This window comes from Sus scrofa, chromosome 1, assembly GCF_000003025.6.
Source record: "Sus scrofa isolate TJ Tabasco breed Duroc chromosome 1, Sscrofa11.1, whole genome shotgun sequence".
NCBI lineage: Eukaryota > Metazoa > Chordata > Mammalia > Artiodactyla > Suidae > Sus > Sus scrofa.
Genome location: NC_010443.5, coordinates 16289600 through 16301858, shown reverse-complemented (window position 1 = coordinate 16301858; position 12259 = coordinate 16289600). Strand labels below are relative to the sequence as shown.

General features: G+C 39.2%; 1 protein-coding gene across 1 annotated transcript in view; it reads right to left on the bottom strand.

Annotated features, from left to right (window-relative positions):
• The window catches only part of LATS1 (large tumor suppressor kinase 1), a 46026-nt gene that overhangs the window by 19122 nt on the left and 14645 nt on the right, over window positions 1-12259 (bottom strand). Inside the window, exons 3-4 of the mRNA XM_005659149.3 lie at window positions 11510-11657; window positions 641-2151 (exon numbers count right to left, since the gene is read on the bottom strand). Of these exons, the coding sequence (XP_005659206.2) occupies window positions 641-2151; window positions 11510-11657 (1659 nt within the window). The remainder of the gene's footprint in view (window positions 1-640; window positions 2152-11509; window positions 11658-12259) is intronic.

Below are 12259 nucleotides of genomic sequence, written 5' to 3'. Positions count from 1 at the left end.
TAAACATATGATAAAAATAATAATGGTAATATAATATCTAGTGAAGTGATCGATATGGAACTACAACAGATATTAAGCTACAGTAAGTGTTTACTTATTCTGATCTCCTTTTTAGTAGAGTTTGGTTTAATAATTTCAGTACATTTTTCTAGACATTATAAAAATAAAATCAGAAGGGAAAATAAATGAAAGGAGATGTCTCTGACACTTCTTGTAAGACCAACCTAATGAAAATCCCCCAAGTCCCAAACCTACTCTTAAGTAAAAATAAATGTTTCATAAGTTTTTCAAGAGTTGGGACCTAGATAATTCTAGTTTATTTTGAAATGTAAGATAACATGTAACCTCCAGAAAAGAGCCCTTGCTCCAATTTCCATTAAAGGGATTATTCATACCTAAACAGCACATTTTAATTTTTCTTTTTAATTTATTACAACTTTATTATAGGAAATTGAGTACTTCTTGAAAGACTAAAATAAAATGCTATATAACTAAAGTACTTTAATGTTTACTGACTTTTAAATAATTGATAATATATTTAGCAGAAAAATAAAGAAAAATACTGGACCATAACATTTTAAAATAAACACCAAGCATATACATAATCAAGTGTAAAAACGGACATTTTAAAAGGTTTTACCCGCATCATTTCGTTCTCTAATTGTTTTTTGCGATGTAGACGCTGTTGATGAGATTTGAGTACATTTTCTACATGTTGCTCCATAAAGAATTTAAACGCCTGAGGAGAATAACTTTGAATACGCGATTCCCTCCGCTCTTCATCTTTCTTGTTTTTCCTAACGGTGATAGGTGAGGTGGTAATCTGTTTCTTTTCTTTATCTCCATTATCAACATTTTCATAATTTTTTTCAGCCTCGTCTTCCTTGGACAAGGTCGGCTGATCCTCTTTGCTAGATTTATTGACTGATTCATACGGAGGGACAGATGGGTTTTGGTGGAGCAGATGTTTTGGATAAGGTGGTGGTGGACCTTGATAGTTTGGAGCTTCAGCAACAGGTGGCATAACGGTCATATTTGAAGCAGTACCCTCAGAAAAGGGACTAGGTTGAACAGTTTGGATTGGCTGTGGTATCCAAGAAGGGTGCGTGGGTGCTAAAGCAGTCTGTAACTCTGGTTTTAATACACGTATACTTTTCACAGGCTGCTGAATGGGAGCTGGTGTAATAGCAGTGACTGTGGTAGCCGAAGGCTGAGAATTAGCAGAATGACTTGTTCTATTTCCTAATGGGTTATTAAAAGAATTTGACCTCACTGGTATGTTAGGTTGCCATGCAGGGATTTCATGCCCACTGTTCGGGGATGACTGGGTTGGAGCAGAAGATGACTGAGGCCAAGCCGTTTGCAGTCCGGGTACGTTAATGTTATAAAGTTCCATGTTATGACTATTTCTGTTTGGCACCATCATAGACTGAGGAATATTTCCATTAGTATATGATGAAGGAGTAGCAGAGCCTCCTGTCTGTAAAGCAGAAGGGCTCTGTCCATTAGTTGGGGTCAGGGGATACGGAGGGGGTGGCTGCCGATTCACAGCAGCAGGAACAACATTTTGGTGCATCATAAAGTCAGTCTGACCACTACTGTTCTGAATTCCAGGTCTCCCTGGTGGAAAGTTATATTTGTTAGAACTCTGCATGATGATTGGTTGTCTGCCAACAGGCACAGAATTAATGCCTCTTTGTCCCTGATTAGGAGGATTCATTGGGGACGTGTTAAGAGGTGGTGGAGGATAGCCCTCTTGCCAGGCTCCAGGTGGAACAGGAGAGATTCGGGAGATGACATATTCCATGTTTCCAGAATAGCGCTTTGTCTGAGAGTTTGGTTCCCATGATGGGGGAGGCGGAGTTGTACCTCTTGGAGGGGGAGTCTGGCCTCTTGGAGGTGGTGGAGGAGTGACACTCCTTACTTGAGGAGGTGGTGGGGGATTCACTCTCTGTCCGTTGCTAGGATGAGCTTGAGAGAATGCTGTTATACCAGATCCTGACAAAGGTCTTCCTACATCTGTCTGTGAGTTGGGACTTTCAGAACGATAGGCAACACTTTCTCCTAGTGGTGGGCCATGTCTCTGAGGAACTAAGGATTCTTTAGAGCCTTTCCAGCTTTGTTTGCGGTTAACTGATTGTTGCACATTCCCTATGGTAATAAAATAGACAAAATAAATATTTTTAACTTTTTACTACTAAATGATAATTCTCTTTCAAGAATTACAAAAATAAAATTTCAGTATATGGTTTTATTTTACCTTTCAAAACCTCTCTTTATTTTTGACTAGGTAACACACACACACACACGTTTGTATTTTTACGGCTGCACCCATAGCATACGGAAGTTCCCAGGCTAAGGGTCCAATCGGAGGAGTAGCTGCCAGCCTACGTCACAGCCACAGCAACTCCAGACCTGAACCATGTCTGATCTACACCACAGCCCACAGCAAGGCCAGATCCTTAACCCACTGAGTGAGGCCAGGGACTGAAGCCACGTCCTCACGGATACTGGTCGGGTTTGTTACCACTGAGCCACGATGGGATGCCTCGACTAAGTAATATATTTTCATAACTCAAAATTCAAGAGGTACAAAAGAATACCCCCTCTGTCCCTTAACCAACTGTTTTCTTTCTTGAAGGCAACCAATGTCATAAGTAAGATATTTTAACAATACACAAGTAAACAGTATAGCTCCTATATATATACATTGTGTCTGGCTTTTTTCATTAAAAAAATGGAAGGTTTTGGAGCTCTTGCTGGGTGCAGTGTGTTAAGAATCCAACTGCAGGAGTTCCCATCGTGGCGCAGTGGTTAACGAATCTGACTAGGAACCATGAGGTTGCAGGTTCGATCCCTGCCCTTGCCCAGTGGGTTAAGGATCCGGCATTGCCAAGAGCTGTGGTATGGGTCGCAGACGCAGCTTGGATCCTGCGCTGCTGTGGCTCTGGTGTAGGCCGCTGGCTACAGCTCCAATTTGACCCCTAGCCTGGGAACCTTCATATGCCGTGGGAGCAGCCCAAGAAAAGGCAAAAACAAAAAAAACAAACAAACAAAAAAAAAAAGAATCCAACTGCAGCGGCTCAGGTTGCTGCAGAGGTGAGGGTTTGATCCCTGGCTCAGCACAGTAGGTAAAGGATCTGGGTTATGGTTGCAGTTCAGATTCAATCCCTGGAGCAGGAATTGCCATAGGCTGTGGGTATGGCTATAAAAAAAAAATTTTAAATAAAGAAATAAAAAAAATTGAAGATTCTGTATCAGTACATAAAGTGTTTCTTAAAAAATATTTTTTTTCTTTTTACTTATTAGCTTATTGGAATTACATTTTTAGCCACAAAACTATTACTATAAATTCTACCAATGATAATTTTGATTTATTTTTTTTAATATAATGATTTTTATTTTTTTATTATAGCTGGTTTACAGTGTTGTGTCCATTTTCTACTGTACAGCATGGTGATCCAGTTACAGATTCTTTTTTCTCACATTATCATGCTCCATCATAAGTGACTAGACATAGTTCCTACTTAAAAAATATTATTGGAGTTCCCATCATGGCGCATCAAAAATGAATCTGACTAGGAACCATCAGGTTGCAGGTTCGATCCCTGGCCTTGCTCAGTGGGTTAAGGATCTGGTGTTACCATGAGCTGTAGTGTAGGTTGCAGATGTGGCTTGGATCTGGTATTGCTGTGGCCATGGCGTAGGCTGGCAGCTGCACCTCTGATTAGACCCCTAGCCTGGGAACTTCCATGGGTATGGCCCTAAAAAGCAAAAAAAAAAAAAAAGTTATTATACTTTTTCACTATATGGATGTACCCACATTTATTTAATCAGTTTCCCTACTGATGGCTGTTAAGGTTGTTTCTAGTTTTTTGCTTTACCCTATCCTGCAAAAAAGGCAATGAAAAATTATGTACAGGTATCATTTCATGTATAAATGTTAAGTAAATAAAGTATTAGAAAAGGCATTGAGCCAAAAGATGTGTCCATTTGTAATTTTGATAGATATAACACTAATTTTAAATACATTTCAGTAGGGCTTTTAAAACAAAAAAAAATACCAGGGGTCATTAGATGAACACTAAATGGGGTTGAAATTTTTACAAAGTCTCTCTTTAATGTAATTTCCAAATAAATTAAACAGGTAAGAAAACATATGATACCAAAAAAAGACAAGTATTTAAAATAAGCTGGTTGCTTAGAAAAACATAATACATTTAAAATATATATAAATATATTTGTATAAAATACTATATAAATAATACATCCCAGGAGGATTAAACATTTAAATGTTAAAGATGAAACATATCATACAAGTACTAGAAAAAAAATGAGTGACCATTTGATAACCTTGGGGTACCTCTTTGTACCTCCTGGGAAGGTCTTCCCAAGTATGGCAAAGATAGAGGACATACAGTAAAAGACTTAAATACATGAAGATTTAAATACACGAAGCATTCAGCACCATTCAAACCAAACCAAAACAAACAAGAAACATCCACAAATTTCAAAGGTCAACATTACCCTGGGAGAAAATACATTTAAATAACACATGGGGAAAAAGTGGTAAATATTAAGAATGTACAGTTTAACACTCTATTTAATCTAGGCTGGCCAGCATCTTGCGTCTATAACTCATTTCAGGAAAAGTTGTCATTGTGGGCGAACTAGCTAAGTTCTCTGACCACCGGCTCAGCCTCACCTTCCTCAGATTGGTCAGTGGAGGCCAAATGCAGCAGGTTACTCTCCCAGCTTTTACCATTAAGATGAAATCTCTGCAACCCTAAAGGATACTATCATGCCTATTGCTCCACATCTCCTCTGAAGTTCTCTGTGTTCTTCCACTTATCAAACTCTCTGACTACTGCCCTCTAGATGCGCTCTTTTCTATAACTAGAAAAATGCTCCTGGAACACCAACCCCTGCTCTAAGCTTTCCCACCACCTCCTTAACCTGGTTCTCGTCTGCTAACAGTACTTTGCTTTCAGTACTTTGTAATTCAGGTTTTCTTTAAAAATAAACTGGTCTAGGGAGTTCCTGTTGTGGCGCATCAGAAACGAATCCAACAAGTATCCATGAGGACACGGGTCTGATCCCTGGCTTCGAACAGCGGGTCAGGGATCTGGTGTTACCGTGAGCTGTGGTGTAGGTCAGATGTGGCTCAGATCCCGAGTTGCTGTGGCTGTGGTGTAGACCAGTAGCTGTAGCTCTGATTCAACCTCTAGCCTGGGAACCTCCTTATGTCACCAGTGTGGACCTAAAAGGCAACCTCCCCCCCCCAAAATAACTGGGCTAGAAGGTGAAACTACACATCTCTGCTCTCCATTTATGCTTCTAGACCACTGTTATTTCTTCATACGCTTAAAAAGCCAGCTCTCTGTGGGAAGCCACATTCATTCCTGTAATGTTCACTGAATGAACTCCTGTTTGCTCCCCCCTCATTCACCTGTAACACTGGCACGCGACCCTAAGCCCTGCCAACTTTGTATGACTTCAACGTCCACATGGACAAATGATCCATTACTCTCACCTCTCAGTTTCTTGACCTCCTCCCCTCCACTTCACTCCCAAGGTCACATTTCTAATTGTCATATCACCAATATCTGCTTCTTTTTCAAAATCACTTAAGGTTTATACTCTTGGACTACAAATTCTTCTCCTTCTTGTGTTTAACTGCTACTACTACCAAATGTTCTTCAACCTCATCAAGATCTCCAGTATTAACCCCTTAGTCCATCAATAGTCCATCAATCCTGCTTTTTTTTTTTTGTCTTTTGTCCTTTTTAGGGCCACACCCATGGCATATGGAGGTTCCCAGACTCGGGGTCGAATTGGAGCTGTTGCTGCTAGCCTATGCCAGAGCCACAGCAATGCCAGATCTGAGCTGTGTCTGTGACCTACACCATAGCTCATGGCAACACTGGATCCTTTACCCACTGAACGAGGCCAGGGATCAAACCCACAACCTCACAGTTCCTAGTTGGATTCATTTCCACTGTGCCACGACGGGAACTCCAGTCCTGCTTTCTTTTTTTTTTTTGTCTTTTGTCTTTTGTTGTTGTTGTTGCTATTTCTTGGGCCGCTCCCGCGGCATATGGAGGTTCCCAAGCTAGGGGTTTAATCAGAGCTGCAGCTGCCAGCCTATGGCGGAGCCAGAGCCACAGCAACATGTGATCCGAGCCGCGTCTGCAACCTACACCACAGCTCACGGCAACGCCGGATCGTTAACCCACTGAGCAAGGGCAGGGATCGAACCCGCAACCTCATGGTTCCTAGTCGGATTCGTTAACCACTGCGCCACGACGGGAACTCCCAGTCCTGCTTTCTTTATGGCACACTTGAACTGATTTAAATCCATGGTCCATGTCAGTTCATTCGAAGAAAGAAGTATTCCTTTTCTCATTTTTTATTCTTTTATTAAGTATGTACTGAGCATTTAGATGCCAGGCACTGCTCTAAGCAATCCAAGTACCCTGATGAACCAGATAATATACCTGGCCCATGGAATCTACTTTCTTCAGGGAAGAGACTGACAATAAGCAAATGAATAAGTAAACAAAGTAACATCTAGACACGATAAATGCTATTAAGGAAAACATAAATGGTGTCAAATATAGAAAGTAATAAGAAGATAGAAAACGATGAGATTCAGTGGTCAGAAAAGGCTCCACCAAGGAGATGACATGACCTAAGACTGGGCACCCAAAGGCCCTGAGGTGGGAGCTTGGTATATTCCAAGAACAAACAAACAGAAAAATCAATATGGCTAGAGAGCTGTAAATGGGGGAAGAGTGCTACTGCATCAAGTCTGAGAGTTGCAAAGTCATGGAGAGTGGTCTGGAAGGAATGAGAAGCCACTAAAGGCAGAGAAGGAGTAGGCTCTGCTTAAGAATTTAAATTACCCTTTCAGCAATATTCTGAACTTCATCTTTCTATTATATTTTGAACTTGTTTAGTAAAAGTCTTGTCACAGATTGATTCTAGCTATCTATTTTTCTCATGCCTACTGAGAGATGATGTAAAGAGCAGACTGATTCTACCACAAATTCATGATCGGCTTCATCAAACTGCCTCAGCACTGCCAGGAAGTCCCACAACTCTTCTTGTTAGGCCTCAGTCCCCTCAGATAGACTGCTCCCCATCAACTGCTCTTAGCAAATGACTTGATTTTCTATTTCTGAGAAAACTGAAGGCTTCAGAAAGGAACTTCCTTATATTCCTTACATAAATTAGGCCCATTTGCTCCAGCAAAATGATTGTTTCCCTTCCTGTGTAAGTCTAATAATCTCATCCTACGCTTTGGATCCTGTCTTCTGGTTTCTCAGCAATCTTACTGGATCTTTCTCTCCTGAACATTTAAATTTATCTCCTTAACTGGAGTCTTACAATTATCTTTTAAACATGCCTATCTTTCCTATTGAAAAAATTAATAAACAAGGCTCTCTTTCCACTCCCATATGGACAACTACCTTGCAGTGTTATTTGGCACTGGTCCACAAACTGATATTGGCCTACCATGAGATAAGTATGAAAGTTGAAAGTAAAAATTTTGAAACTTTTACAAAAATCTGACCGAGTCTGATTTTATGTCTGTTAAATATAAAATATTTGGAATGGGAGTTCCCACTGTGGCTCAGTGGTTAACGAATCCGACTAGGAACCATGAGGTTTTGGGTTTGATCCCTGGCCTTGCTCAGTGGGTTAAGGATCCGGCATTGCCGTGAGCTGTGGAGTAGCTCGCAGACGCGGCTCAGATCCCGAGTTGCTATGGCTCTGGTGTAGGCCAGCAGCTACAGCTCCGATTAGACCTCTAGCCTGGGAACCTCCATTATGCCGCAGGAGTGGCCCTATAAATGACAAAAAGACAAAAAATAAATAAATAAAATAAAATAAAATAAATAAATAAATAAAATATTTGGACTTTAATTTTCTAAAAATTCGTTATTATTGTAACTTCATAGAATTATTAATCTGTAATGAATTGGAAATTTAAAAAAAAAACTTCATCACAGATAAGGACACTACTTCTGCTAATGTCCTCATTGTACCCTCAGAGGAAACCTTATCAAAGAGTTTTCTATGCTTGAGTTCTTTAACTCAGATCCATTTTATTCCACAACCCACTCCAAAATGAATAATGTTACCCCGTGCGTTATGGGCTGAACTGTGTTCCCTCCTAAAATTCATTAAGGCCTAACTCCCAGGATCTCCGAATGTGACTGTATTTGGATAAGGCCTTTAAGAGGGAAATAAGGTCATTAGGGTGGGCTCTCATCAAATATGATGGACATCCTTATAAGAAGAGGATGTTTGGACATGGAGAGACATGAGACACATATGCATATAGATGGACAACCATGTGAGGACCTAGTGAGAAGGTGGCTGTGTGTGAGCCATGGAGAGAGGCCTCAGGAGAAACCAAACCTGCTGTCTCTTTGATCTCAGACTTCTAGCCTCCAGTTTGTGATATTTTGTTATGGCAGCCCTAGCAAACTAATGCACCATGTCAGTAAAGGCAACAAGCTATTTTCTAGTTCTCACCTTGGCTGACCTCTCTTATCTCCCTTAAGTGATCTAATTCATAATCACGGCTTATTTTATATATATGTGTATGTGTGTGTATAAAGCAACTCAACCTTGTGTCTAGCTTAGCATCAGACTCAGCATCTTTCTCCACTTACCATTTTATTACTTAGCATCTCTTCTCCCTTATCATTGCCTTTCATAATGTGAGATATCACCATCCGTTTTTCTACACCAGAAGCCTGAGTCATCCCACTCCATTATCACTACCCGTATGCAACCTATCACCATGTCTCTTCAATTCACACTCCTTCTTTAATTCATTCAATTTTATCCACCACCATCTCTCTAATCCAAATTACCTTCATTTTCTGTGAACTGTGTTTCTTATCAAGTTTATGCAGACATGCTACCTTGCTCTCTCTGATCCATTCTCATCCACTCCAGCTATCTTTTTGAAACACAAAATTATCATGTTTGATTACCTGCTTGAATCATTGCCCTGCTTGAAAGGTTTCCATAACTTTCTGCTGCTCTTATGATAAAATCAATAGGGAGTCCTCCCAAGTCAGGCCCCTATGTACCTCTCCATTCATATGTTATACTCTTGTTTTCAGTGCTCTAGTCACTTTCACTTTTTCAAATGTGACATTGAAACCTGCCAAACTTTGTTCCTGCGGTTTTTTTGGCACCAAAACAAACAAACACAAAAAAGTAAATCAAACCTAAGAAAAAAACCCGCCAAAGCCATGCTTAGGAACACACTTCCTCACTAAACCCATCCCCATTAACCCTTGCCTTTCTTCAGGTATCAGCTCCTTCATCAGTTTCAAAGGAAGATTTTCTCTTATCTCCTTGATGAGGTCAAAAACTCCTCTTACATATTTGATCTCTTTACTAGAATTTCAGCTCCACAAAAGGGCAAGAACTTTATACCCAATGCTAAGCAAAGGGCCTAAAATAGTGGCTGATCAATAAAAATTTGTTGAATGAAAGAATGACTGGAAGTTCCCATTGTGGCTCAGCGGGTTAAGAACCCAACTAGTATCCACGAGGACTCAGTTTTGATCCCTGGTCTCGATCATTGGTTTAGGGATCCCATGCTGCCGTGAGCTGCAGCACAGGTTGAAGATGGGTCTTGGATCCCTTGTTGCTGTGGCTGTAGCATGGGCTGGCAGCTGCAGTGCAGCTTTGATTCAACCCCTAGCTTGGGAACTCCCATATGCTGCAGGTGCAGCTGAAAAAAAGAAAAAAAGAAAAAAAAAAAAAAAGAATGACTAAATTAGGCCTCTTACAAATCAAGTTAAAAAAGACAAACACAAGATTAAGAATTAAAATGTCAACTAATCAAAACACAAATGTTCAAGCTTACCAGTGATCAAAGAGATGTAACTGTAAGATGATAATATTTTCATACGCACTAAATATACAAAAGGATAATACCTAGGATTTAGAACTATAGGCATTCTCATAAAACTGATTTGGAGAATATAAATTTGTAACAGCAATATAGGCATAGCTCGGAAATATTGTGGGTTTGGTTCCAGACCAGTGAAGTAAAGTGAACATTGTAATAAAGCGAGTTGTGAGAATTTTTGGGTTTCGCAGTGCATATAAAAGTTGTTTACACTACACACACACACACACACGCACACACACACACGCACACACAGTAATCTAATAAGTGGGCAACAGCATTATATCTAAAAAATAATGTACATATCCTACTAAAAAATACTTTATTGCTAAAAAAATTGCTAACCATCACCTGAGTCTTTATCTTTACTGGTAGAGGTTTGAAATATTTAGAGAATTACCAAGATATGACACAAGACATGAAGTGAGCAAATGCTATTCAAAAAATGACAACAGACTTGCTTGACATAGGTCTGCCACAAACCTTCGATTTGTAAAAAATGAAATGGATGTGAAATACAATAAAGTGAAACACAATAATGAGGTAGGCCTGTAAGAAAAACCTTAAATTCTTGCAAGCCTTTGAAAATTTACTTTTACCAAATATACAAAGACTTAGGTACAAGGGCATTTACTGCAGTGCTGTCTATAATGGAAAAAAAAAAAAAAGGAAAAAAGGCAAATGTCAAAAATTGAGAGACTGGTTAAACAACATTATGTGATAAATCTATCTTAATGTAACTAATTATTTTGTAGGACAAATGGACAAATGTAGGACAAACAGTACACTATGTGAATAAAGTGAGTTTTAGTATGCCATGTTTTTTTTTTGCTTTAACAATAATAATCTAAATATGTACATATAAACTCACTCTAGTTTTCCACAGGATAAAAGACTGAAAAACAAAACATACCAAAGTCTTAAGCATATTAATAGTGGTGTTTTGGGAGTTCCCATCTCGGCTCAGGGTTAATGAACCTGACTGGTACCCACGAGGATGTGGGTTCGATGCCTGGTCTTGCCCAGTGGGTTAAGGATCTGGTGTTGCCGTGAGCTATGGTGTAGGTCACAGATGAGGCTTGTATCCCATGTTGCTGTGGCTGTGGCATAGGCTGGTGGCTGATTTGACCCCTAGCCTCCTGGGAACTTCCATATACCACAGGTGCAGTCCTAAAAAGCAAAAAAAAAAAAAAAGTAGTTTTGTTTTTTTTTTTTTTGCATATTTACTTTCTAAATATTCTATGATAAACATGTTTTACAAGAAAAGATGACATACATAAAAAAGGAATAGCCTGAATGATGATATTTATGGTTAAAAAACAGAAATATTTCAGTTGCTTTATACATAATCAGGTAGTTCTCAACCTAGACTCCTGCTTATTGGGATTACCTATGGAACTTTAGGGCCCCATCTGCAAATTCATTTTGGTGTAACACTATCATGTTATTCTAGCTTGAGACTTACACTTACTATAATGCTTTTAACAACTGCTAAGAAAAAACATTTCATATAAATATTTTTAAATATTATGAAATAAGAGACTAGAAAACAATTTGATTAATCACCTGACTTCAGGTTGGCATTAATAGGTCTGGGAGCTGCTGCAGCCATCTGTTCCCGTCGAGGATCTTGGTAACTCATTTTACTGATGAATTCAATTGCGGCTTCTATACTTCTGTTATTAGTTTTCTGAAGAGCTTGTATAACCATATCCTGATATGAAGTTTAAAAAAAAAAGAAATAAAATTTAAATTTTATACTAAGAAGTTAAGAACACTACAACATCCATTAGAGAAATTCATAATTTTGAAGAACAAGGCCCCAAGCCATAATATTAAATGTCTTGTTTGTAAAACCACTAAAGGGGAGAGGGGCAAGATAGGGGCAGGGGATTAAGGGGTACAAGTTACCCCTTATGTATAAAATAAATAAGCTCCAAGGATTTACTGTACAGAACAGCAATACTATAAAAATCCATACAATCTCAAATTACTAAGGACTAAAGAAAACAAAACAAACCCTCGAATTCTTCAAATGTTACTTTAATATTTTCACTTTTGTGTAACATTACTCTTTTCTTCTAGGGTTTTCTTTCAGCTACAGTCACAGCAACATGATTCTAAATTTTTCATTCTTTTATTTATTTATTTACTTATTTATTTTTGGCCACCCCAAGGCATGGAGTTCCTGGGCCAGGGATCAGATCTGAGCCACAGTTGTGACCAACCTATGCCACAGCTGTGGCAACACCAGATCCTTAACCCACTGTGTGGGTCCAGGGACAGAACCTGCATCTCAGTGCTGCAGAGACACTG